Source organism: Seriola dumerili, unplaced genomic scaffold (genome assembly GCF_002260705.1).
Source record: "Seriola dumerili isolate Sdu_G_001 unplaced genomic scaffold, Sdu_1.0 BDQW01000003.1, whole genome shotgun sequence".
In the NCBI taxonomy this organism is placed as follows: domain Eukaryota; kingdom Metazoa; phylum Chordata; class Actinopteri; order Carangiformes; family Carangidae; genus Seriola; species Seriola dumerili.
In genome coordinates, this window is record NW_019174258.1 from 8,180,816 (window position 1) to 8,206,224 (window position 25,409).

At 42.2% G+C, this 25,409-nt stretch overlaps 1 protein-coding gene across 1 annotated transcript in view; it reads left to right on the forward strand.

Annotated features, from left to right (window-relative positions):
• LOC111221191 (CUGBP Elav-like family member 4) overlaps positions 1-25,409 on the forward strand; it is a 134,554-nt gene that overhangs the window by 4,307 nt on the left and 104,838 nt on the right. Inside the window, exon 2 of the mRNA XM_022744555.1 lies at positions 4,930-5,012. Within this exon, the coding sequence (XP_022600276.1) occupies positions 4,930-5,012 (83 nt within the window). The remainder of the gene's footprint in view (positions 1-4,929; positions 5,013-25,409) is intronic.

Consider the following 25,409-nt stretch of genomic DNA (forward strand, 5'->3'; position numbering starts at 1 on the left):
CCAGTTAGTAAACCATACCTAATGGATGATTTGCAGCACTACCTTTTCTCACAGCCTGAGTCCTGTGACACAGAATTGCACCATAATTATGGATTTAAGGGCAGATCAAAATATGTCATGTTTGCTCATGACTAATTCATGTGGATTGTACTGCATCCATTTGAACAGATGTTTTGTGCTTTGTGAATTCTTACTTTGGGCATTTAAGGATATCTCCAGGGACTTGTCTGAATATCTGGGGAATGTTGCATGTTATGTTTTGTTTTTTATTTCCTGTACACTTCAGCGGGTGAGCGTAGCTGTATGCTGACGTCTACTCAGAGAATATTTTTTCACGCCTTTCTTTTAACTGATGATTATATCCTACCCCGTAGTTGTTAGACACCGTTTCCTTTAATGTTGGTTTGATAGTTTGTGTGTCGTCAGGGAGCCTTACACGGCGCGTGGGATGACTTGACACTATTGGCGGGCATGGTGCTCGTCAGTGTGTGGTGCAGCCAGGTCGTGCTGTTTAACATCCATCATTTCGCTGAGCACTACATTATCATAATACTTAGTGTCAGTGCCAGAACGCAGGAATTGTTCAGACATGCTGAATGTTAGTGGGGGGCAAATCTTTTGCTTGAGTAGCGTTATCTATCAATCCGTCTCTGATGCTGAGAAGAGGGACTCTGAGCTGCACCACACAGCCAGGAGGAAGAGATACAAAGAGTTGTTAAATATCCTCATCCATTCTGCTCTCCTTGGTTGGTCCAAGCAGTGTAATTGGCTATAAATAGCCTGCCAAATTGACATAAAAAACCCTCATAGGCATTGAAATGTCAAAAGTAAACCTCAGTAGGGCACTAATATTTAATTGCAACTGACTCATAGAATGTAACAACAAATCTTTGAAAGTGTCTTTACAACTTGTAGACAGTTTTGTGGTTTTCTATGAAATCCAATTCTGTTGACTTATAGTAATGTCCACTGAGCCACAGATCTATACTTGTATTGGGTTTTATCTGCAGTGTGAGTGTTGTAGATGAAGCGTTGGGCAGTGATTGACAGTCTATGTAAGTTGAGTGACAGCTGTAGTTTAAGTCTACAGATGACCTCTTTGATCATTAGAAAAGGGGGCCGTGTGTGAACCAGACAGCTAACCGCTCTGAACAGCCCGCTCCAAGCACAGATGGACAGAATGACTGAAAGATGGAAAGATGCTCGGCAGGTAATAGCTCGGTTAACACAGACTCATGAAGCGGCGGATGAATCCTCGCATCGTATTTGTCTCAGTACCCATGAGGGGGTCATGCTGTCACATTCAGCAGCATCCAGTTGTTTTACATAATTTTTCAGCGCCTACATCTTTTTCGGAAATTAATTTGCATTCTTTTCCCACTTTAATGAACATTCTTGGATCAGACATGTGTGAGGAGACTGAAGGAGAGCAAATTGCTCATGATTCATGAATTCACTGCTAATGAATTGAAATTTTATACAAATTTGTTCTGGAGTTATTTCAATTACAGGTACCTGATGCCTTAAAAAAGCACAATTTACTCTTAATGCCTGGATGCATGCAATTGTGAGCACATACTAATTTCCATTTTAAAACAAATTGTTAGAAGAAGCGTTACAGGGGGAAAAGTTCTTTAAGTAATTACCCAAAACGTGTTTTGCAAAAGCAACGACACATCTCCCATTTCCTGCTCTCTCTTTGTACCAGTTTGCAGGGTTTACTTTTTCATTTGCCTTAAATATAATTTGTTGAACTTTTGTCCCTCACTGAAATTATAGTGTGGTAAACTGTCTTTGATTACCAAAGTATTATTTTCACCCCACTTAACCTGCTCATCACAGGGAGCCACCAGTCCTTCTGTTGAACCCCCACCACCCTCATTTTCAGAACCTTGCCCATGTTCACCTCCTCTTCTTCTTCTTCTTCCCATTTAGTCCAATTTATTTCCTACAGTCTTTAGAATATTTGGTTAATTCAAGCTTTGATTCACAGAGGAAATTTGAAATGCTATCTGAAGTATTTGCTGAAAATGAAGATATTTTAAATATCAGTATAAAAGCAGTGAAGTAGTGTTTTTTAATGTTTTTTTTTTTTTTTTTTTTTACAAATAACTTGTAAATAAATTGCACCTTACATTACCATTAAAGATTTAAACCTTGCTTTAGTCCCCTAGGTTATGTAATACATTGAACTGAACCATTGGGTCTGCTTCTACTGTCAAAGTTACATTGTTTGTGGTTATCATCGAAATCAGTTTGATGCATCACCACAGACCAATGGAAGTGGTATGTTTTTGAAGGAAACCATATTTGCATGGTATTTGCATATCATTTGCATGGTTGCATATGATACCAAGGGGAGAACAATGTGGGATAACTTGCAAGTATGCAATCCTATTAGCCAAATTAAAGTTTGAAGATGACAGCCCTAACCTGCTATCAGCTGCATCTATGTTACTTCCCCTCAAACGGTATCATTGTGCTTGTTGGTAGTTTATGCATCATATTTTATAAAGTGATCACATGTCTTTTTATGTAAAATATGAATCCTAAAATTACCGCCTATAGCTGTAAAATAAACAGAGTGGAGTAGAAGTATAAAGAAGCTTAAAACTCAAACACGGAACAAGTGCCTTAAAACTGTACTTAAGTAGAGTACTTCTGTAAATGTTATTTTCTGACTGAAACTGAACTTGGTAGTTAAAAGAAGGTCAACAGATGAAAACCCACAAATATCTTTATAAAACTATTACAACCCAAAGTGTGATTTTTTTTTTCAGTACCATGTTAAGTTGGAAACTTTATGCACTTTGTATTTTATCAAAGGACTTGGGACAGTCCACAGCTGCTTTCCTGCAAAGACAAATAAACTTTACTGGTAAACTCAGTCTAGAAAAAAAGCACTACCACTGCTGCGTCAGTGCTGCCTGATCTGCAGCAGGGACATTTTTAAACTCATGCTACAGAAATTCAAGTGATGACGAATTGCCAAGATATACACTAAACACCTGCAAAGCAGTAAGGTGAACAAAAAAAAAATGTTAGGGCAGTAGTAGAAGAGAGTCAGCAGCAGCCTACGATTCCCATAAGCCTTTGCTAGGACATGCCCCGGGAGGCTCACATCCCACAGTTTTGTAATGTCACAAAGGATGAAGAGTGTTTCCCCAGGCTCCCAAACTTTTCTGCTTTGCTGTGTGGCATGCTGTTTCATCAGTGTCGTTTAGGTGATTTTTCCTCTTGAGTAACTGCTTAGTTGTGGAGGAGGGTGAAGGTTGTCGTGAAAGGGAGCTCTCTTGGCCGGGCGCCAGAGTGTGTTGCTGGGTTTCGGGGGTGATGGGTGCTATGTGCTGCATGCCGGGTATCATCTGTGTGTGTGTAAGTGTGTGTGTGTGTCTGTGAGAGAGAGTGTGTGTGTGTGTGTGTGTGTGTCTCTCTTCTCCCATGAGAATCCTTGGCAGCAGGTGTGACATGTAGTAATGGGAAATTATGCTGCATAGTGCAAAACCTCTTCTGAACGGGGTCACCCACTGTCAACTCTGCCAAGCGCGTAACAGAGCAACCATTCACTCTTTAATGAAAGCTGTCACATTTTTGTTTGGGACTTATTTACTGATGCATATTCATTCTGTTTCCCTGAATTTTCTAACTTAAAGAAAAGTCTCCAGAGATGTGTGAGGGTACAGTTTCAGCTGATCACCACAGCTTTTTAATTATTTGGCAGCTCAAAAGAATTTGCATACTGTTTGACTTTTTACTTCTGTGTCCTGATCAATATCTATGAAAGAGATCATTCCTCAGGAAGTAGTATGCATAGTTTTTAGTAATTGGAAAAAAAAAATCTATCTATCTCAGGTGACTAAGCATTTTCCATCACTGCTCTGTTTAAATGTAACCTCCAGGAACACATTATTTCTGTTTTATTTTTGCTTAGTCCATTTTACTATATTAAATGGAAATGGAAAAAAAATGACAGAATTAGATGACAAATAATCACAACAACAATAATAATAATAATAATAATAATAATAATAATAGTAAAAGCAATGTGGCAAACATTATATTCTGATAAACAGTGAAGATATGCAGAAATTTAGCAAATCTAATCTGTAGCTGTTGTCATATGTTGAAAAAAAAGTGCTAAATTTTAATCCAACCAATATTATTTTCTCTGAGGGTATAGAACTATTAATGTCAGAGAGCCACATTCCAATTGTCAGCAGAGTATACAAATTCCATTGTAAAATAATACATGTTTTTGGCAATAGCTTGTAAAACTCCAATAAGTCTTGTATTATGGCCGTGTGGATTGGAATGACTTCAGTGGAATCACAAATCACTGGATCCATTTGGAAGATTACACAACGTGGTTTTTGCACGTTGGTTGTCGATTGGAAGTCGTTTGACATAGTCGATTGCCTAATCTCTGAACAAACATCGAGAGAGAGGCCTCACATCTTTACAAGTGCAACTTATTGGAGTTTCACAGTGGAAAATCAGATATGTGTTTGAATCAGCACAAGTTACATCCTGTAACCAGCTGAGTTCACTTTGTTCAATCTGAATGGGTGTACATACAGTAAATGTGATGAAGAATTTATTTTATTTTATTTTTTTAGATTCTCTTTGCCTTTTACAATGTATTACAAGTATTTTTTTTACATTTTAGACATTATTCTTGATGGGTACTAAATCCTGAAATCCCCAGATTATAGTATCTTAATGACGTAAATATGACTATTTGGATTTTACAGCTGTTAAGTGCCCTTAAAAGTACAACATACATTAAATGCACTCTTCTTTTAAACGCAACCATGAATCCTCAGTAACCAATACTTTTTTCTAATTCCTCTTTTCATTGTTAATGGTGGTGTGTAGTTGCGTAGCTAATGTCTGGTGTTATAAACCTATGTCTCTCCTGTCTCCCTGTAGGATGTGCCTTTCTAACATACTGTGCCAGAGAGTCAGCACTGAAGGCCCAGAGCGCCCTCCATGAACAGAAGACTCTGCCAGGGGTAAGTGCCCCCGATCTGCCCTCTGTCACAGGCTAAAGCCCCCAGGGCAACCAGCCTGGAACGGGAGTCTACATTAACATAGGAATTATATCACAGTTGCTCACACACACACACATACACACACACACACACACACTATGAGGCACATGGGGACACGGTATACATTAAAACACACAAGAAGGCACACACAGATACGGAAACAGATGGAAAGAGTCACTTCTCAGACTCCCTCTCAGCCTCCTTTCTTATTCACTGTAACACACACACACACACACACACACACACACACACACACCCACTCACCTACACACGCATGCACACACGCGCAGACATACTAAAAGAGTGTGAGTGGCCTATCTCACCTTGCAGTGTCTTATTACACTAATCACCCCGGCGGAGATATTTGATAAGTGCTCCTTCATAACAGCCCGTGCCGTCCTTCCCCTGTCCTCTCACAATATGGCTGCCGCAGACACTAATTGCCTTGAGGAATCCCACTCTCATTATCACATATAATCAAACAGTAAGTATAAACAATCATTTTTACCATGTATATCACCATCTGGTGTTTTTGTTTTAATTCTCTCCCCTGTTTTTTTTTTTTTTCCCTCGTCTTCTATTGCCTGCCTTTGGCGGGCAGGTAACTTTTTCAATTAAAATAATGGCCTCTTCAAACGACACAGGTAAAACATACCTAGTAGTGGGCTCTTAAGCCCACCCAGGAGGACACCCTCAATCTGGGATGAGCGTGAGCTTGTGGTGTCTATCTGTACTTGATGTGTGTGAGGGGGATTTGACTCTCACATCAGGGGAATTATCGAGGTGTGATTGAATTACGCCCGCGGGTCCCTAAGAAGGAGAAACTGCTCCAGTGCCCAGGCTCCTCACTAGCCCCCCTCCACCCCCACTTTCCTTTCACCACATACCATGACACCCTCCCAGGCTGGGGCTTTAATCAGAGCCTCAGGATATCCATCTAAATCTCCAGGGAGGGAGAGAGGTGCGGAGAGACAGAAGGAGATAGGGGGAAAGGAAGAAAGTATGGGATGGGGAATAATTTGCAAAGGGTGGGGTAGGGGGGGCAGAAGTGGTTGATGGAGTTGAGGAGCTTTATATTGTTCCTCACTGTTGTGTTAATCAGTTGTTTGCACTTCACTGAATACCTGAGGTACTTCACTGAATGTTAGGCACACGGGTACACTGCGGCGAAAGAGTCCCTGGGAGACCAGGCTCCCTGGCTCGTTACCGCCTCCCACAGCTTCATAACGAGATGATTGTCATGATGGTCCTGGATAGGTGTTCCTGTCTTTATTGCCCTCATAGAGGGACATTCTTGTTTGTCTTCTATCAAGAAAGAGGTTAATGGCATGTTCTGTGGGGTTTGGGTAAACATTTCCCCTGTACAGCTCACAGCGAGAGGTCAGTCCTGCAATCTTGGGGTGAGCACAGCCTGCATACAGAAGGCTAATAAAGATGTTCTGTCTGTCTGCGAGAAAGAGAGAGACAGAGAGAGAGAGAGAGAAAACTGTGAGGGTGGGAGAGACAGACAGAGACAGACAAAGACCGGGAGAGGTGACACTTCTGGACAAGCCTCATTGTCATTGTCATGGCCTGATGGTTTGAGATGCTCGATCGTATAATGCTGCCATTTCAGTAGCTTCTCTACACAGCATTGCAGACATGTTTGTGCAGTCTGGTTGTGGCTGTGTGACTGTCAGGCAACCTAAATGCAAATTTTGTTCAAATGAGACATCTGGCATTTTTTAAAAATACATCAGCATCTTTCTCTCGCAAGAAGATATGTGAAACTAAATTAAAATAAAATTTGGGGTGAACAAAATAATACAAACACTGCCTAAAAAACTGAATGTGATGCAGGTAAATCACATTTGCAGAAGCAGCTGCAGCAGTCATGTCACACGAGGTTAAATGCAAATTATGTATGAGTGTGTTGGTTTTAAAGGAGCTTTGACACTCAGCAGCCTAAATCACCATGTTTATCTTTTTCCTTATATATGGAGGATGTTACATCTGGAGAAAGACAAACTACTTCTTCCCAGATACCAGATGAAGTCATTGTATGTCATCTTCCCTTAGACCTAAAGGTCACTGAGTTAAAGCAGTTAAAGCCTAAAAGCACAGAGAATGATGGATTTCACTTATTTATCTCCCAGGTTTGATCCAGACTATCCACGCATCCATTAGCTATACAGCTTATCGTAGGGGTGGGAGCTGGAGCCAATCGCAGCTGACATTGGGCGAGGTACACCCCGAGACAGGTCACCACACTTTCACAGGGTTTACATATGAGGAAAGTATTGCAAGCCACACAGAAAGGCCCCCAGCCGACCGGCAGGTTCAAACCATGAACCGTCTTTCACTGTGCAACCGTGCCGCCCTGATCCAGACTGGCAGTTTCCAAATAATTCTTCACATAGAGTCTACAGATTCAGCTTGTACTTGAAAACATTCCAACCAAAAAATGAGGAGGACCGGGAAAGAGAGTGTATGCATGTGAGTTTGATGAACCGTTGTCCTGGTGACCAATCGGCTTTGGTCTGCGACAGACAAAGCCGGAGCATTGTGAGTATGGCTTGCTTTATGCTCCTTCTGGCATCTGTCAAAAGGAAAGTAGTCTCTACTGGGGAGAGCAGAGGTCATAAGAGCCTCACAATTCTTGTCCCATGTTTCCATTTTTGCCGTCTGTCTGCTACATTATGGTTTGTTGAAGCTTGATTTGCTGAGAGGAAAAGAAGGACAGATGCTAGTACTACAGCATGTCCTATGCATCATGCAGGACACATACACATATTGGCAAAGTATATAGAGATACTGTATATGCAGCATTCACATACAATAAGGGATGGTGTGGAGTCTTGAATCTCCCATTGTATTCTGCTTAGTCGTAACACTGCACTGTTTGTCCATGAACAGCAATGTATTACAATATGTTATTTACTGTGGCTGCTTATATGGCACAAAAAATGGTGGTGGGGTGGTAACTAATATGGTAAGATTCAAAGTTTCCCAACAACACAAAGATTTAGTTGCTGCATATTGTTACTGTACAAACACATGAAATATTAATTGATTTAGAGGGATGAATAACTCATTTGTATATACAAAGAATTAATTAACGCAAATTGAACTTCAACCAAAAAAAGCATTTTTATATTGGCCTCACTGATTATGCCTTTAAAGATTTAAACAAGAAGTTTTCCCTCTAAAAATGAGAAGTTCACTCAGTCGAAGGAACATGTTCATGTTCAAGTATCTCGGTCAGAGTGCTGCACTTCTACTTGTGTGTCCTTCATAATACTTTCATTGTTACAAAATGTATTTGCTTCATTTTTCCTGCTCGGCGCAGATATTTTCACATTATCACACTGTGTGCATTTCACAAAACGAAGAGACTACAGGCTTAACAGTGAGACAGAGAGGAGGCAAAGATGTGTGTGCGTGCGTGTGTGTGTGTGTGTGTGTGTGGTCTCAGCAGGAAGTTAGACTCTTACATCATCTCCAGATTGGCTGTGAGTCTTACATTTTCCATAATTCACATTCCTTCATTTACTAAATCTTGTACTATGCGTACCGCATTTGAATTGCCACCGGGGAATCCGGCTCTGTCTGTTGTGGCTGAAGCGAGCTTTGTTTACATTGTTTGATTAATTGCATGTAAAGAGCATAATGAGCTCTTGATGTCCTGTGCATCAGATCCTGCTGCTACAGTTTGTACAGTAAATGTAATCAGAGATTCAGCCTCTTGCTCTTGGTGAGCTCGTAGTGCTGTTGTGTTTACGTGCTCATTCAGCATATTCCCCAGTGTAGGGCAGCGTGGCACTGTGCAGTGGCAAGACAAAGTAAGTGAACCTTTTGGTATCTGCATATGAGTATAAATTTGTCCCAAAATAAGCTCAGGTCTTCATCAAAGTTACAATTATGAACAAACAACAATCAGTTTTAACTTATAACACACAAATCATTGTGTTGTTCTTGTCCTTATTGAAAAAAAAAATCATCCTAACATTCGGAGTGTAGGCTGGAAAAAGTGTGTGAATTTCTTGACTTGACTTGATCACATCAAGAAAAGCTAATTGGAGTCAGGAGTTATCAAACCTGGAGTCCAAACAATGAAACAAGATTGGAGGTGTGGGTTAGAGCTACTCTGAATTATAAAAAAAAAAAAAAAAAAACTCTTTCAGTTTGCTATTCACAAGAAACATCTGCTGAAATTAACCATGCCTCGTAAAGAAAAGCTCAGAAGAATTAGGATCAAGAATTGTTGATTTGCATGAAGCTGAAATGGTTACAGATTCATCTCATAGAGTTTAAATATTCATCAGTCCACAGTCAGACAAACTGTCTATAAATGGGGATGATTTATTTCTGTGGCCACTCTCCCTAGAAGTGGGCGTCTGGCTAAGATGACTCCAAAAGGTTTAAAATAATCATTGGAGCTGGTTAACATCACTGTTGAGAGCCCACCATACCCACATCATGGTACATGGAGCATGGAGGAAGGTGCTGCTCTCCAAAATAAAATATCACTGTGTGTCAGAAGTTAGCCAGAGAGCAGCTTGACACTCCACAGTACTACATAGAAAATGTTTGCTGGACTGATCAAAGTCAGGTTGAATTGTTTGGGAAGAACATTCAGCACCACGTATGGTGTAAAAAAAAAAAAAAAAAGGGAACTGCATACCAACGTGAAAACATCATCCCTGTGTGCCTGGACGGCTCCACATGATCGAGGGGAAAATGAATTTATTGTTTATCAAAGTATCTTACAGGATACTGTCAGGGTGTCTGTCCATCTGCTGAAGCCCAGGAGAAGCCGGGTGATGGAGCAGGACAATGACCCTAAACATCAAAGCAAATCTACTACAGAACGACTTCAAACAAAGAAAATCCACCTTTTGGAGTCGAGTCAGAGTCAGAGAGGACTGTGGAATAACCTGAAGAGAGCCACTCACACCACATATCCTAAGAATATGTCTGAGCTGAAGCTGTTCTGTAAACAAAAATGGTCCAAAATTCCTCCTGAACATTGTGCAGGTCTGATCAGCAGCTACAGAAAGAGCTTGTTTGAGGTTATTGCTGCCAAAGGAGGTTCGACCAGTTATTAAATCCAAGGGTTCACTTACTTTTTCCACCAGCACTGTGAATGTTTAATGGGTGTGTTCAAGAAAGACACAAAAGATTCTAATTGTTTGTTATTAGCTTAGGGACATTAACCCATAACTTGGATGTGACTTAGATGAAGATGAGCTCACATTTTATGACCAATTACCAAAACAAAAAAAAACAGGTAATTCCAAAGGGTTCATTTACTTTCTCTTGCTGCTGTATATGGAAAGGTTAGGTCATGCCTGTGAATAGTTTCTCTCCAGTTCTGGGATGTTTACCACAGAGACCTGGGCCAAATTGTAGTTTATGCACCATCCATTAGTATTTCCCTTTTACATTAAGACCGTTTGTGTAGATCAGGTAAGTTGTTGATCACAAAGTTCTGAATACAAAATACTTTTCTTTCATTGCCTATAAACTTTATGGCTGCTAATATATTTTCTTTTTGTTAACAGCATCCTGCAATAAAGACAGAAAGAAAGTATAAATAATATTTGCAATTGCAGCACCAAAATGTTATTTACAACTGTTTGCCTAATAGCTTCCCAACATGCTTTTATTGGAGCCGTGGATCTTCAAATGAATCCTGCTCTCTTCTTTCAGGGCCGTGCCGCTTTCTCCTCTCAGGCCAATTAGCTCTTGGTGTTCGCATGTAACAAGCATGCTAATTGGGTGCTACTGAAGCCCCAAAAGCCAATTAAAATTTTCTAGGAAAAAAAAAAAAAGATCCAGCTTCTCTTTGTCTCTCATTCACTCGTGCCATCTTCCGCCTCCTACCCTACCCCCAATGCTTTCCCTAATCATATCTATACCACTTTAACTCCCCCGCTCTCTTTTTCCACTCTTTCTCTGTGGAATGTGCTGAGTGTGCGGTGGCGCCGCAACCTTACACTTGTCATTTATGTGGAGGTTTCTGTGGAGGGATCAACATTTCTTGGTTTCTGAGTGAGAGCACCAGCAGCACCTGACCCCTGTATCGATGACGAGGCAGCCAAGCGCAACAATGAAGAAGACAGGGGAGAAAAAGTTTCCAACTCCTACTTTCTCAAGTGTTTCTCGTCAAATTTCAAAGGGTAAGCTTGAAGGTATCAGCTTTCGTCAAAGTGAGTAGCAAAATGTTTGGCTTTCTCACAATTTCTTTTCTTCGTTTTCCGTGCATGAAAAGCGCAGAAAATTGACTTCAGCGCGTGTCACACAAAAATGGGTCAGGGGGACATTGTGCAATACAGTATTATGTGTCAGTAAGCACACTGCCATGGACGAGTGCATGTGTGTTCTCAACACTCTCTCTCTCCACGTCGCACCACAGATGTGGCCATCGTAGACCGGCCATATGTCTTCCTCTGTGGCTCAGAGCACACGGAGAACAAGCAACCAGCATTTTTCCCCTTCTCATTTTTATGCTCCTGAAAACGCACATTAAAGAAGCAGTGAATAGGAATGTATCACCAAAAAAAAAACAAAACATTTAATTTGGGGAAGTGTTCTAAAACAGTTTGTTGCTTAATTTTACTCTTTATTAAACCAGATTTTTGTTCAGTGAAGAGTAACTTCTCCTCAGTGACTTCTCAGGGGAAGCTGTGAGGCGGTAAAAGATGCGAGCCCTCGTGCATACAAACAAATAAACAAACAAAAAAACTCACACATTCAAATGTACACGCTGATATGTGGCATTTGCACTAAAACTTCTTTTATTCTCATTTATCTAAATGAATGTGTTAGCTGATATAGTCAGTGGTTGGGGGCCGTGTGAGGAGTACTCCAGGGGAGAGCTGTGTGTATGTTGCAGTGTCACAGTGTCGTATCAGAGGACATACTAAGCTCCTCTCCAGCAGGTCCACTCCTGGACAGACATGCTCCAGGTTAAACTAATTACTCAGGCCACACAGAGCCTTTACCCATTCTTTTAAGGGACAAATTGTGCTCTGTTGCTGATCAATTTGTCCTCCGTGCCAGATTTGTCAACCTCCAGTGCCCCTGAGCGGTTGCCATTATGAAGCAAAAAAAATTTAAAAAAAAAGGCCTGGGCCTGGGCACTGGACGTGAGACCTCTGCTAAGGCTCCCCCTGCTCTCCTCATCATCAATTACGTCTATATCATTTTCTTTCTGCTGCCCGCTTTAGAAAAGAAATTAAAAAGGGCCATTGTTTTTCTTATCCCCCTGGGATGAAAGCATTTACTACGCTGCTGCACCGTGCATGGCCATCCTGCCGATTAGGGAGTGAATGGAATCACAATCGAGGGATGCACTCGGCATTGTCTCCTATTATGTGGCTGGTGGCCCTGAATATTGTGCAAAAATTAATTTCGTTCCATCTGATGGGATTTTCAACCTTGGAGAGTGCGAAATGTTAATCCTGGCAGGCGGGTGAATGCTGTGGAATGCCTGGCTTTTTCACTGGCGAATTTGGACAGGGCACAGACATAGTTGATTGTGAAAGAGAGAGCCTTTAACCAGCCCATAAAGATGGCAGGCCAGAGGCGCTGCACAGATGAGCAGGAGAGATAGCGCTTTTCAAAGGCCGCAGGGCAGGAGAGTTTTGGTGTTCAGAGGACGGCAACAACCGGGGCCATTTGTCCTTTAGATCTTGAACATATACTGCAATACAGTAAAAACAGGCTGGTACCCAGGTTGTTGGAGTGAAAAATCACAGCCTCACAATTTATTGAAAGATCGATCTATGAACAAAGTTGCCATCACAAAAAAAACTAAACAAAACCAAGTTGTAAGCCTCTCCACAAAATTCGTTCATTCTACTCTCTCTAAATTCAGCGGAAGCTGGTATCCATGAAATTACCAGCTTCCTCCCATGGGTGACAGGTTTTTATTCTGTGCTGACAAAAGCTTTGAAAACAAGAAGCTGAACCTGTAGAACCACTCACAATGATTGCTATAACAAAAGATTATAGAACGTTTTAAGATGATGGATACAGGGAATCCTTGATTGACAAAATGAGAAAACCTTTTCGATTACCAAAATGAGTTGATGATGACTGCCTTCAATCTAAAATATTGAAAGATGCACCACAGGTAATGATCTTTGAGAGATGAGCATCAGCCTCAGTGGCTGGCTTTTGTTTTAATATGTGTTGAAAGCTTGTAAGCTGAGCAGTTCCTTCACACCCTTCCCCCACTTCGACACATTCACTATCTTCCCCTCGCTGACAGGTGGAGTCGGACTCCGCCGTGCATGCTCTCCTGCGCTAATTTATCCACTTCTTTAGCTGTAATGAGGCAGAACTGGTAAATGTGGGGACAGCATTGTTAACATTGCTGCTTCACTGGGGAAGAGGAGAAGGCTGACAAATAGTGGAGAAGGATGGAAATGAGGCCCGGGTGCTGTCATACCTCCAAGAATGATGATTTTAGTCTTTCGGGCTGGATCGCTGTCTCTTAGGCTGCGTGCTGGAATATGACATTTCCTAAACCAATTAAACATCAAAGTTTCCGTTGCATCAAGATCAGGCTGTTTGGCAAAAACAGCTGGAAAGAAAAAATCAAAAACAAACCATAAATGAATATTTGATGCTGGATTATAATCAAAATCATCAAAAATGCAGCAGATTAGGTTAATTAACTTGCATCCCGTTCAGTTTGAGAAGATCAATGTGTAAATGTTTAAAGTGATACTCAGAAGGTGTCTCCATCTAGTTTTAGAAAATGGGAGATATGTGTTGACATCCCACAATGAGTCGGTAGTAACAGAAAAGATGTTGTCTTTTACTTCGACACAGTTTTTAGGGTCTTTACTTTTCTTTCTTATTTCCATGCTAGTTCCTTTCCTTTCCTTTCCTCCCTCTCTCTGCCCTCCTGTCAGGTAAGTTAGTAGCCTTTCATTGCAAAGTCATTCACTCAGGCAATCACAGAAGACATCCATGCAATCTGCATGCATTTGTTCAAAGACAAAACAGGGGCTGAAGAAAACATCATGTTGCTGAGTTCAGCAAATCACTCTGGCAGCCCGAGTTAACAAACACTGCAGTTAATCACACATGGACAAGTGTAAACCTTGTGCTGATTTGAAAAGGATCGCCAAGTGTTGTGACACGCACACGTGCGCATGCACACACACACGCACGCACACACACACACACACACACACACACACACAAAGAAGTTTGGAGGCATTTCTTGTGTAGAATTTGTGACGATTTCACAGATTTTTGGGAGGGGACAAAAAAAGGGGGGAAAGGTGACATAGCCAGAGAACAAGGAAAAAAGGAAGGAAAGAGATAAACTGATGAGTCATCATTAGAGAGAGGGAGAGAGAGAGAGAGCAGGAGCACAAGAGGAGATGCATTCTTGCATAATTAACATCCGAACATCACCAGGACAAACTCCTCCATCAGCGTGTCCAAAGGATTAACTACGCCACGCTCCTCTTATCTCCCCCATTTCGTTTAAGAAAGAAAATGACCTTGCGCTTGTTTACATGCTGATTAAAGACAGGAGGGAGAGAAGGAGACAGCGAGAAAGTCAAACTGTAATCAGAAGAGTTTGTTAAGTGGAGTATTTTTGGTGGTGCGCTCTCAGCAGATACAGCGAGCTGCAGCCAGACTGTGTCACAGTGGCAACGCAAAAACAACCACCCGATGTAGCAGCTAACGAGCAATAAGTGGGCTGGGACAAAAAAGAGTGTGTGTGTGTGCGTGTGTTTGTTTGTGAAGGTGGTGTGTGATAAAAAAGTATATTTGGTGTGTGGGTGGCTCCATTAGTTAGTCTGCCTGTTTTATTGCACTGGGAATAACTGGTGTTTCTGGACGCCTATGAGTCAGTCTACAGCATATACTACTATCTGTGCATGTGTGTGTGTGTGTGTGTGTGTGTGTGTGTGTGTGTGATGTGCATGTGAGTGTTCTTGTATCTCTTCTTTTGTCAGAATCAGTTTGAATTTAAGACCTTAAAAGATGTGTGGCTTCTTCAAGAGGACACTTTAGACTTTGTTTTTTTGAAGGGAGCTAGTTCTGTCTTTTTACATATCTGTCTGTATTTGTAATAAGAGTAATTACTTAGTAAAATAAACTCTCTATCTCAAGTGTTGTTGCTGTGGTGGTTGGCCGCTCCAAAAGTTGTCTCACTATGCTTTACCACAGGGGATAACTTTTTATCTGTTAGCACTGCAATAGCTTGTACCTCTTTGTGCCATAAAGCCCTTTGTGCAGTAAAGCCAGACAATCAGAGCAGCAGCCAGTGAGACTCACTTCAAAATGCAGCATAGAGGCTATTAGATGCTGTCAGTATTTTTTGGCAACGATCAACCATCAATGATTAATTGATGTTAAAACCACACAAGGCAGCATGAAGATGAGACTTTGGTAGGATGAAAAATTAAGTTAAGGTTAAGGCTTCGGCTTATAGTTTAGTTCAGTCCTATGTTTAACCAGACAAGGAAGTGGTTAATGTACATCAATCAGTGCTAAATTGAAGGATACATTAACAATTTGTCAAATCTTTAAATAGTCATTTGTTCATGTACAAACACTGAAGCAGGTGTCGCTTGCTCTAATCTCATTCCTCCCGTTCATATCGGCCTTTAAGACCGACACCCACTGGAAGCACTTTCATTAAAGGCCAGTCTATGAACGGAAGAAATAATTACAGAAAGCAAAACTTGTTTGAATGTAGGGCATGTGAGTGTTGATTTAATATGGACTTGGAAAATATGAACTCATCTTTTAATGTCCTCACAAGTATAGTTAGACAATCGATAGTTTCTTTCTTTCTTTCTCTTGTTGTTGATTTCGTATTGCTGCCACGTCTACTTCCCTCATGTCACTACAATATTGGTCCATTTTCCCTCTGCAGACTCTGATACACAGACACTGACTCAGATGAACAGGATGAGAAAGTTCTCTGGGTCAGGAGAAAAAAAAAAAGGAGGAGTAGCATTTTGAACATACAGAATATGAATCTCTCCTCAATTTTTAATCCTTCTCTTTCTTACACGCTGTCTGTCCTACATTCCTAAAAGGCCGACTGGACATCTGCTGGGGAAACTTTGAGTTACTGAAATGGGGTTGTACTGTTTGCTTTATGGGAACAAGTATTGCATCAGCCTTCCTTTTTTCAGTTACCATTTCATGCCGGGGTGAACTAGTGGCACAATCATAGAAGAAAAAAATATCAAATAATATTCATTATTTCACAGTTACAATAATGTGTAATGCTACACATATTTTGTAACCATGATATTGCTTTTTCTCTCGATTCAGATAATGCTTCAGCAACCCTGACTGTCAATCAAGAAGAAAAACTTATATTTATAATTATTCATAGTGAATGACTGTAAATTAAGCAAAAAGTGAAAATGAATTAGGAAATGAAGTAAACAAAAATATTGTCATGAAAAAAACTAATTACTGTAATTAGCCAGTGGTTTCAGTGATTAATTAATATGATCAGTGAATTTGATCACTCTAAATGAAAGGATTTCAAATATAGTCTGAAGCAGAAAATATGTTCTTGACCATATTTTGGAGTTGATATTAATTATACAAATTATTCCTGAAGATGTACAGTATGTGCAACAGTAAAGGATAAAAGTTTGTCATGCTGTTTAAAGCACATCTCTGTGTGTGTTTGTGCATCAGAAACTCTGGATTTAAAAATTTACTCAGTACATTTATTCAAAGGCTTCATTTCTACAGTTCTTACTCTTACTCACATAAAGTGTAAGTTTTAAGTGCAATTGTAACTAATAATGGCCACTCATATAAGATTGTCTCATCATAGAAGGTAGATGGCAAGACAGAAGGAAAATGAGAGAGAACAAGGGAGCAAGACATGGAGTGAAAGGTGAAATGAGGGTGCACAGGCCCCCACGAGTTTCCGTTCAGTCAGGCCCGCCGCTGCAGAGGAGGGCTCTGACAGTGAGGTGTCAGAAATAGCACCAAGGCTAACACCTCTCCTCTTGCTTATTAATGCATCGCTCTCATAGCCGCCTCTCTATCTCACACACACACACGCACGCATGCACGCATGCACGCGCTATCACACACACACACACACACACACACACACACACACACACACACACAAACAATGCAACACATATCAACAAACTTCTCACAGCTCAGTCACTTGTACACAGGGCTGGTGAGCACACAGCTCACCCAAACACACACACACACACACACACACACACACACACACACACAACACTGTCAGATCAATATTGCATTACTGCGGTATGTTCTCCTCTGAGAGGTTACAGTGATAGGTGAGGGGTGTGGGTAAAAACCTTCTCTCCTGTCTGTACAGTGGCCAGGCACACAGGGCAGATCTGAGGAGACTTCACGGCTCTGACAGCCAGTTTCACCTCCTGGCTTCATCGCTGTCGCTCCCCGGTCTCATCCAAGGCTCTACCTCCGGCCTATGATCATTTGTGTAGCATGCGTATAGTGTATAAAGTGTGTGTATGTGTGTGTATATGTGCATGTGTGTATGCTTGTGTGTTGGAATGTGAGCAGTCTACTCTTATGGACACTAACTCCAGTTCCTACATGTCCTATGAAAACAGAACGTACTGTTGTTCGTAGATGACTATGAATTTGTATTTTTTGCAGTATATACAAACCTGCCACTGCACCTATTTACTAAAGTTTTTCTTCTTTTTTTGATTGAGAATTAATTTTGATTGGGGTAAATTACTTTCATTAATATCAATCTAAGGTTCAGGTAATGGTTTGGTTGTTTACAAGTAAAAACATCCCTGTTTGTGATTAGGTGATAACTTAATTCTAAAAAAAAAAAAAAAAGTCAAAACTTCCAGAGTTCACGCTGATGTCTGTGTATGAGTATATATGTGTGTGTGCCCATCTAAGTTTGTGTGTGTGTGTGTGTAGACCAGAGGGAGTGGAGTCCTTGGTGCCGAGTGAAGCTCCAGCTTTTCCATTTAAACTGTATCATTAAAATGGGCAGAGAGGCGAGGGAGATGGCCCCTCCACACCTCATAAAGTGTGAGTGCCATGCCAGGCGAAGTGCCACGCACCGCTGCGTTTACGGCGAGCCAAACGCACTTTTTACACACCTTGTCCCCCTCTCTCTCTCTCTTTCTCTCAAAATCGCTTTCATGAATATCTGTTTAGATGATATTACTCACTCTCTGCTTTCCTACTTTTCTGGTTTGCCCCTGCTCAGTATTGACCGGTATTTCAACTGCCCCCTTTAGATCCTCCTCTCTCTTTTTTTTTCTGTCAAATTTCTCCAACAAGGAGTTGGAGCGTAACATTGAAACGGTATAATCAATGGAAAAGCACCACTTAGGGAGCCCATTTGACGCATACTGTAGGGCAGAGTTGATTCAAGGGTGTAGATTGAGTCAAGCCTCATTTCGTATCCTCCCCAATTAGTCATCCAGCTTGTGCCCTCTATAACCCCCTTTTCTCGAGAAGCACCGGGCCGGACTGGCACTAAACTATGGATGAGTAAATTTTTTTTTACCCTCTCAATTCCAGAGCTTTTTCTCCAAGAAGATAGAGCCATATCTTTTTTTTTTTCTCCCATTCCACCTGCTTCTCACCTTTGCTGGGATAAGCTGAGGCAGACCCCCCCTTTTCCCTAACCTCTACATCTCCTTTCCCACCTCCTCCTTCACTCCCTCACGCTCGCACCTCTCCAACTTTTCCACCCGTCCGCCCTTTTTCCCTTCACCATAAATCTCTACCCAAATCCTACTTAAACCTGCATCAGCAGCTGTCCTTAAAACTCCATTATCTACAATTACTTCAGCATTAGGGAGTCAGAGCACACCTGCCCCCACATAAAAGTGCCCTCGCCTAAAAATATTAAACCTGCCCAAAAGGGATTTGTGCTATTTTATTTTTTTCTCCTTTTGTTGTACCTGCTTTGTAGCTGCCCTCATCATGAGGCTTGTGAACCAAAAATGCCGACAGTCTGGATTAGTGCTTCTGATTAGTGGGTGGTTGTGTGAATGTGGGCTGTGTGCACAGCACTCAGATGGGTGGGTTTCCCAGCAGCGTGATCACAGGTGGGAGGTCACTGGCCCTGCCTGATTGGAGGAGAGTGCCAGTGGGCTGGAGAGTGTGTGTGTGTGTGTGTGTGTGTGTGTGTGTGAGTGTGTATGTGTGTGTGTGTCTGTCTGTGTGTCTCATTGCTGTATTAAGAACGTGTATGACTGCTCAGCTGTGGAAAAAAACCTTAAGTAGTGTGTCTTTTTGTGGGATCTACACTGTACAGTAGTACAAAATACATTCACATTTCCTTTCCCTTTGTGTACTAGTTTGTTCCGTGGGTATCATGCGCTAGGCAAAAGAAGAAGTAATGGAAAACTTCTGAAAACTGAAAAGTAATAACACTAATGAAAAGTTAAACACTGTGATCATGCTTCAAGGTAAAGAAAAAAAAACACAGAGAATGAAATGACAAAAAACTAAAATGACTTTTCATACCAAAACCTTTCACCACAACCTCTTTTAGATTAAATTAACCCAAGTGTCCCTCATCAAATATTTAATACATCATGGAAATGTAGTGTTATTTCACCTAGGTTTCTCATTGAACCCAGGGGTCATTACTATAAAACATGATGATGGTTGGGTAATAGATTGGTATAGCAAGGCCGAGGCAAGTTGAAAATACTTAGAAATGTTTTTACAATTTCTTTGTTAACATTTCTTCCACTTTTTTATGTATAAAAGTGACAATAAAAGCAAACCTGTTTTCAATTGTGACCCTGCAGTACATGTATTGTAAATGGCAATTGCAAAAGGACTGTTTGCTACAAGGTTTACAACTGAATTAGTGCTGCATTTTGGTTCCTTTCCCTTGAGGAAAATTTTAATCAAAATTAAATTTCACTCTTGTTTTTGCCATGAGCAGGTACAAGAACGGATCTGGTAATTAGCTCGTGCAGATGCAGAGTTTAGTGGTCATATATGCTAATTGGTTTTCTGACAAAGGAAGAAGTATTTGTGGTCACTGTGCAAGACAAATACCGGGAGAGTGAGTCAATTTAAGGCCAATGCTGATGGTTCTAATAGTGGGTCTTGCAGTTCGCATGTGTGTGGACGATGCTTCAGGCTGGAGCGCGCATGTTGCGAGTGTTGGTAATGGACATGTAGGGAGGCTGTTGGTGGGGGCAAGGGGAGGGAAGGGGGTTGAGCGGACTCAGCTGTAGGTAGCCTGATCTGCTCTGATTGACAGTGATGGCAGATAAGGTGCTTGTGGAGAAGGGAATGTGAGCAGAGCTGCAGGCAAAGATAAGGGGCAAGATTAGCACCCTGCCACGTCACACACAGAGAGACAGAGAGGCACAGAGGCAGAGTCCAGCGGAGAGTGAAAGATTGAGATGTTGACGCAGAAAGGTATTGGCTACAGTGAATACAATGGGCAACCAAGAGCAAAGACTGAGTTTATTGTATGTATGTGTCTGAATGAAAACTCTGTGTGTGTGTGTGTGTGTGTGTGTGTGTGTGTGTGCGTGCACGCAATTGTTCATCAGACCGTGTCCCAGGTAGCATGTACACACCCTGTTGAGTGGAGGCAGCCCAGCTGGGGGGCCTTCAAGGAGGAGGGCAACTAATCAGCTCATAATCCAAGCGGCTGGCGTTTCCAGGGCAACGCTGCTGTACATTCATGCGTGGCAAACAGATACACTCTCTCCCTTATTTCTGTCTCTTGCTTTATGTTTCTTTCCCACCTCTCTCTCAAACCTCTTTTTTTCTCTCATCTTGCCTCCGTTTCTTGTCCTGGTTGGTCCTTTCCTGTCAACACAGCCTGATTTTCACCTCTAATTCCTACCTTTCCCTCTCTTTCTCAATGTGTCTTTCTCACTATTTTCTCTTTCATTTCTCCTCGCCTGTAAACACAGACTCTCATCTTGCCATCTCACTTTCTCCTCCCGCTTCTTCCCAATTTTCACCCTACCCTCGACCTAACCCGTCCCTCTCTCCTCCTAAATTCATTCCTCCTTTCCCCTTCCCTGTCAACGTAGCATCTATCTTTTCTTCCTTCCCCATTCCCGTCTTTAACTATTTCTTTCTATAATCTTGCACTTCATATTCTCTCTGTCCTCCTACCACCCCCCCGCCCCCTGTAAACACAGACCCTTTCTTCCCTCTCTCTTTCTGCTCTCTACTTTTTAATTTCCTTTTTCTCCCCCTCCTTTCCCCTCTCTTTTTATTTTCCTTCTCCCTCCCTTTTTCCTGTAAACACTCTTTGTCTTCACCCCTCCTCCCTCCCCTCATGCCAGGGGGTCCAGGGTTGGTGTATTTGTGCAGTGATGTTGGAGGCCTTGATGATCACTCTCTAGGAGATGATTATGTGGTCAGGGCCCTGCAGCCTCCTCTCCTGCCCTGCACTGCTGGAGCTCTGCTCGGCTTCTGTGTCTCTCAGTGTGTGTGTGTGTGTGTGTGTGTGTGTGTGTGTGTGTGCGTGTGTATGAGAGTGTATGTGTCCACTATGTGAATATGAGATAATTTGCTTGTTTGTGTATGTGTGTGCATATTCTTCTAATTAATGCATTAATATAGGCTGCTAATAAATATGCATGTAAAGGCTGTTTTAAGACTCGCCATGACAAAAAAAAACACACCTCCTGCAGACCACATCTTTTAAGGATGCATGCATATTTTATGTATTAAATACCTGCTGATTTTGTACATTGTTTTCTGAGTAGGCTTTTGCTATGACGAGCAAATCCCATGTCGTCTGTGTGGTGCTGTGTAAGTGTGTGTAGTGTAGTGTGTGCAACCTCCCTCTCTCTTTGTCTAAGTCGGCCACATGTCTTTCCCTTGCCGTCTGTCTGCGAAGGAGCTGAGCACTCCTCTGGAGCGGTGATTAAATAACACATAACTGTAAATAAACCGCACACACATCTGTAGCACTCGCTAGCTTTGTTTGCTCCCTTACTGCCTACCTTGTTCTCCATCCTTTCCTCTCCTTCTCCTGACCTCTGTCTGTTTTTCTCCCTCTCTTCCTCAGTCTCCCTTCAAACTGCCGAGCCCCACCCCGAAAGCAAACACAGATGCCCGGCGCCCCTGGCATTTTGACTAGCTGCTATATTTTTACTAGACTGGGCTGTCTGATTACTCTGGTGTAAATGTGAAAGAAGTGTCGGTCATGGTGTTCCAGCCAGCCAAATCACTCTCTACCTCGCTCACTCACTGCTGGAGCAATGGCCTGACTGCGCTCATTGCTTTCACCTAGGAGTACAAGCAGAGGTTGGGCTGCGCCTCCATGCCACAGAGACAATCGATTGCTTTCATAAAATAAAATGGTGGACATGAAAGGAGCTTGATAAATGGCAGGCTATTTGGCCCTAATTGCAACCCTTTAAAATGTCTTGCTGATGATTTGAGCAAGCTTCGACTGAAGTTACTGAGATCAAAGTGAAGAGAGAAAGATTAAAACACACTAGCCGGCTGCGTCTTAACTGCATGTCTCCGACTCGTGACCCCACATGGCCCCCAGCTCAGAGGAACAGCCGATATTCTGCACCTTACAGCCAAATAAATCAAAGTCTCCACAGAAAGCTGTCTTATCATGAGTTATGCCAGTTCCTGGATCCTGTTGCAGTTAATCATCATCCCTCAACCTCAGCCTCATTATGGCTTACTAGCTCAGAATAAACATGGAAAGATGGTAGTCGAAGAAAATGTGGGGGTTGGGCTTTGGAGGCGCAAAAGCAGCAAACAGACACACACACACACACACACACACACACACACACACACATTTACTGATGGCAATCAAAAGGAAACATGTAACTGTCGAACATATAAGATACAAACACGCACAAGAGAACAAATATTAACAAAGACAGATGACAGTCAAACAAAGGGAGTATCACTGATAGAGTGAAGCGGGGTGTGTGTGGGTGGGTTGGGGGGGGGGGTGATAGAGATGAATGGGGTTAGATCAGAGGGAGCCATTAGGACGATGGAGGGGAGCAAAGAAGGGGAGAGCAGGGAGCCAGTGCTGGTCTGCCCGGCTTCCCCTGAGCCGACTCGGAGACGATGTTTAATCAGGCCTGTGAACCTACGAGACTGAGGTCACCCCGGCACACTCATTAGACCTGATGGGAGCACTGTACCACGACAGATGAGTGCAATCTTTACTCCGTTCATCCATCTCTCAAAACACACACATATAATCACCTTGCACCCCCTCACACACATACACACACACACACACACACACACACACACACACACACACACACACACACACACACACACACACACACGCACACACACACGCACTCACTCCTCCCTGCCCCAAATGCCTCATCTCTTCGGCGTATTATTTGTGTGTGTACAAGTGCACTCAGGGGCACAAATACACACATATTTACACATCTCACACACGCTCGCACGCACGCATGCACAAACACACACACACACACACACACACACACACACACACACACACACACACACACACACACACACACACACACACACACACACACACACACACTTTGGCTTGGCCTCTTCTTTGTGGCTTTGACAGATACACTGTATATAAGCAGTAGTTGGGCAAGAGCCAGGGATCTCCAGGAAAGATGATCCCCACAATTGATAAAGTGAACAAAAGGAAATGACTCTGTAATGGATGGCAGAAGGCTCGTAGGAACAAATAAATACAAAGCTCCAAATGCACCGTCAGATTAATAGCAGTCAATTGTCCGAAAGCTTCATTTACAGCAGCTCTTCCTTAAATACATTCATAAAAAAAAAAAAAAAAAAAAAAAAACTAAACACAATGTTTAATCAATATGGTCTGCCACCTGGAAATGATGACTGCTCCTGGTGGACCAAACAGGTTGGAGTCAGGGGAGTTGATAAGGGGTTAGACGGGGATGTTTGCTGAAGCTAAACACACAGTCCAGACCTGCTTCCCCCACCTACAGTAAGAAGCAGAGATTTATTACCATGCAAATGACAACCCACGGTGCATGCCAAGGACTTAATTACATGCCAACCTATCAGAGGAGTTACATGACAAAATAGACTTGGCATTGGCAGATTAGGATGGAATCAGGAGGAAGAAGATTAGAGAAAGAGAGAGAAAGGTGTTTGCATTGGTGCTGCTTCAATTGAGAATATTCCAGTAATGGTCCCAAACATCATGAGTGAGTCTGGACACACACACACACACACACACAAAAATACACATGGACAGACAGGTTAGCCTGCAGTATTGTTATTGCATCCAGTATTACAAAGAAAGACAATAAGTATATTGTCTGTGTTTTATTACCTCTGTTGCCTCTCCCTCACCAGTTGGAAATATCCAAACTGTTTATATTGCAGCACTTCTTTTGCTGAATGTTGGTTATTGAAACTGGCAAGGATGAGAACTGTCAATATAATGGGACAATATTCACACCCCATGCACTCAGTATACAAGACAGAGAAAACATGGTTGCATAGACATCCCAGAGCAAACAAGAATTTCATTCCCATTGTGCAAAAGGAAACTTACCTCTGCACAAGAAAAAAAGCATACTTTATATTTCTCTTACGGGAAGAGCAGAGAATGTCCTATAAATCCTGATTGTGACAGCCGTGTAAATATTTATGTTCACAAGCCAGACTGAGACTAACAGCAGAGGACATTGTGACTGGGGAACTGGGAATGTAGCTCTATCCTGCTCAGCACGTTAACTCAATATTCATCTTCCTCCCTCGCTCTGTTTCTCCCAGTATCACCCTTGCTGCAGACCACACATGTATATTCATTACTGACCTCTGACTGTCTCAACCGTGGAAGCCGCGGGCCCTGAAGGCCGAATGTGATGCCACCGTGAAGCCCGTTGTAAGCGCACAACGGCGGCTCCATGAGAAGCTTTGGTGTGTCGTGAAAATGGGAGGTAATGAATGCAGATGCGAGCGCGAGCTGTCTGGAGCGGCCATTTGTATTATCTTTGTTTGCTTCACTGTAGTTCTGCCAGCTCCCTTTAGGGCAAGTGACTTGTGCTGTGGGCGGACGGAGGAGGGGGTGACAACATGGGAAAAGACATGATTTGGTGGGCTACTGGGGATGCTGGGGGGCGGCGGGGTGGGCAGCGCTAGAGAGAAAGAGAGAGAGAGAGGGTGGCAGTTAGTGTGAAAGCCACTTTTTTTGTCTTTGTTTCAGAATATACTGATTGGTATCCTGGAGGGGATGAGTGAGGATAAAAACGGATAATTTATAAGCAGTTATAATGGTGTTTATGTGAGTGGAAAAAGACATTTGGAATGGTTTTAATAAGCATGTGATTGAAGCAACTGCAGCCGCAACTGTATGTGAAGGGATATTTATTG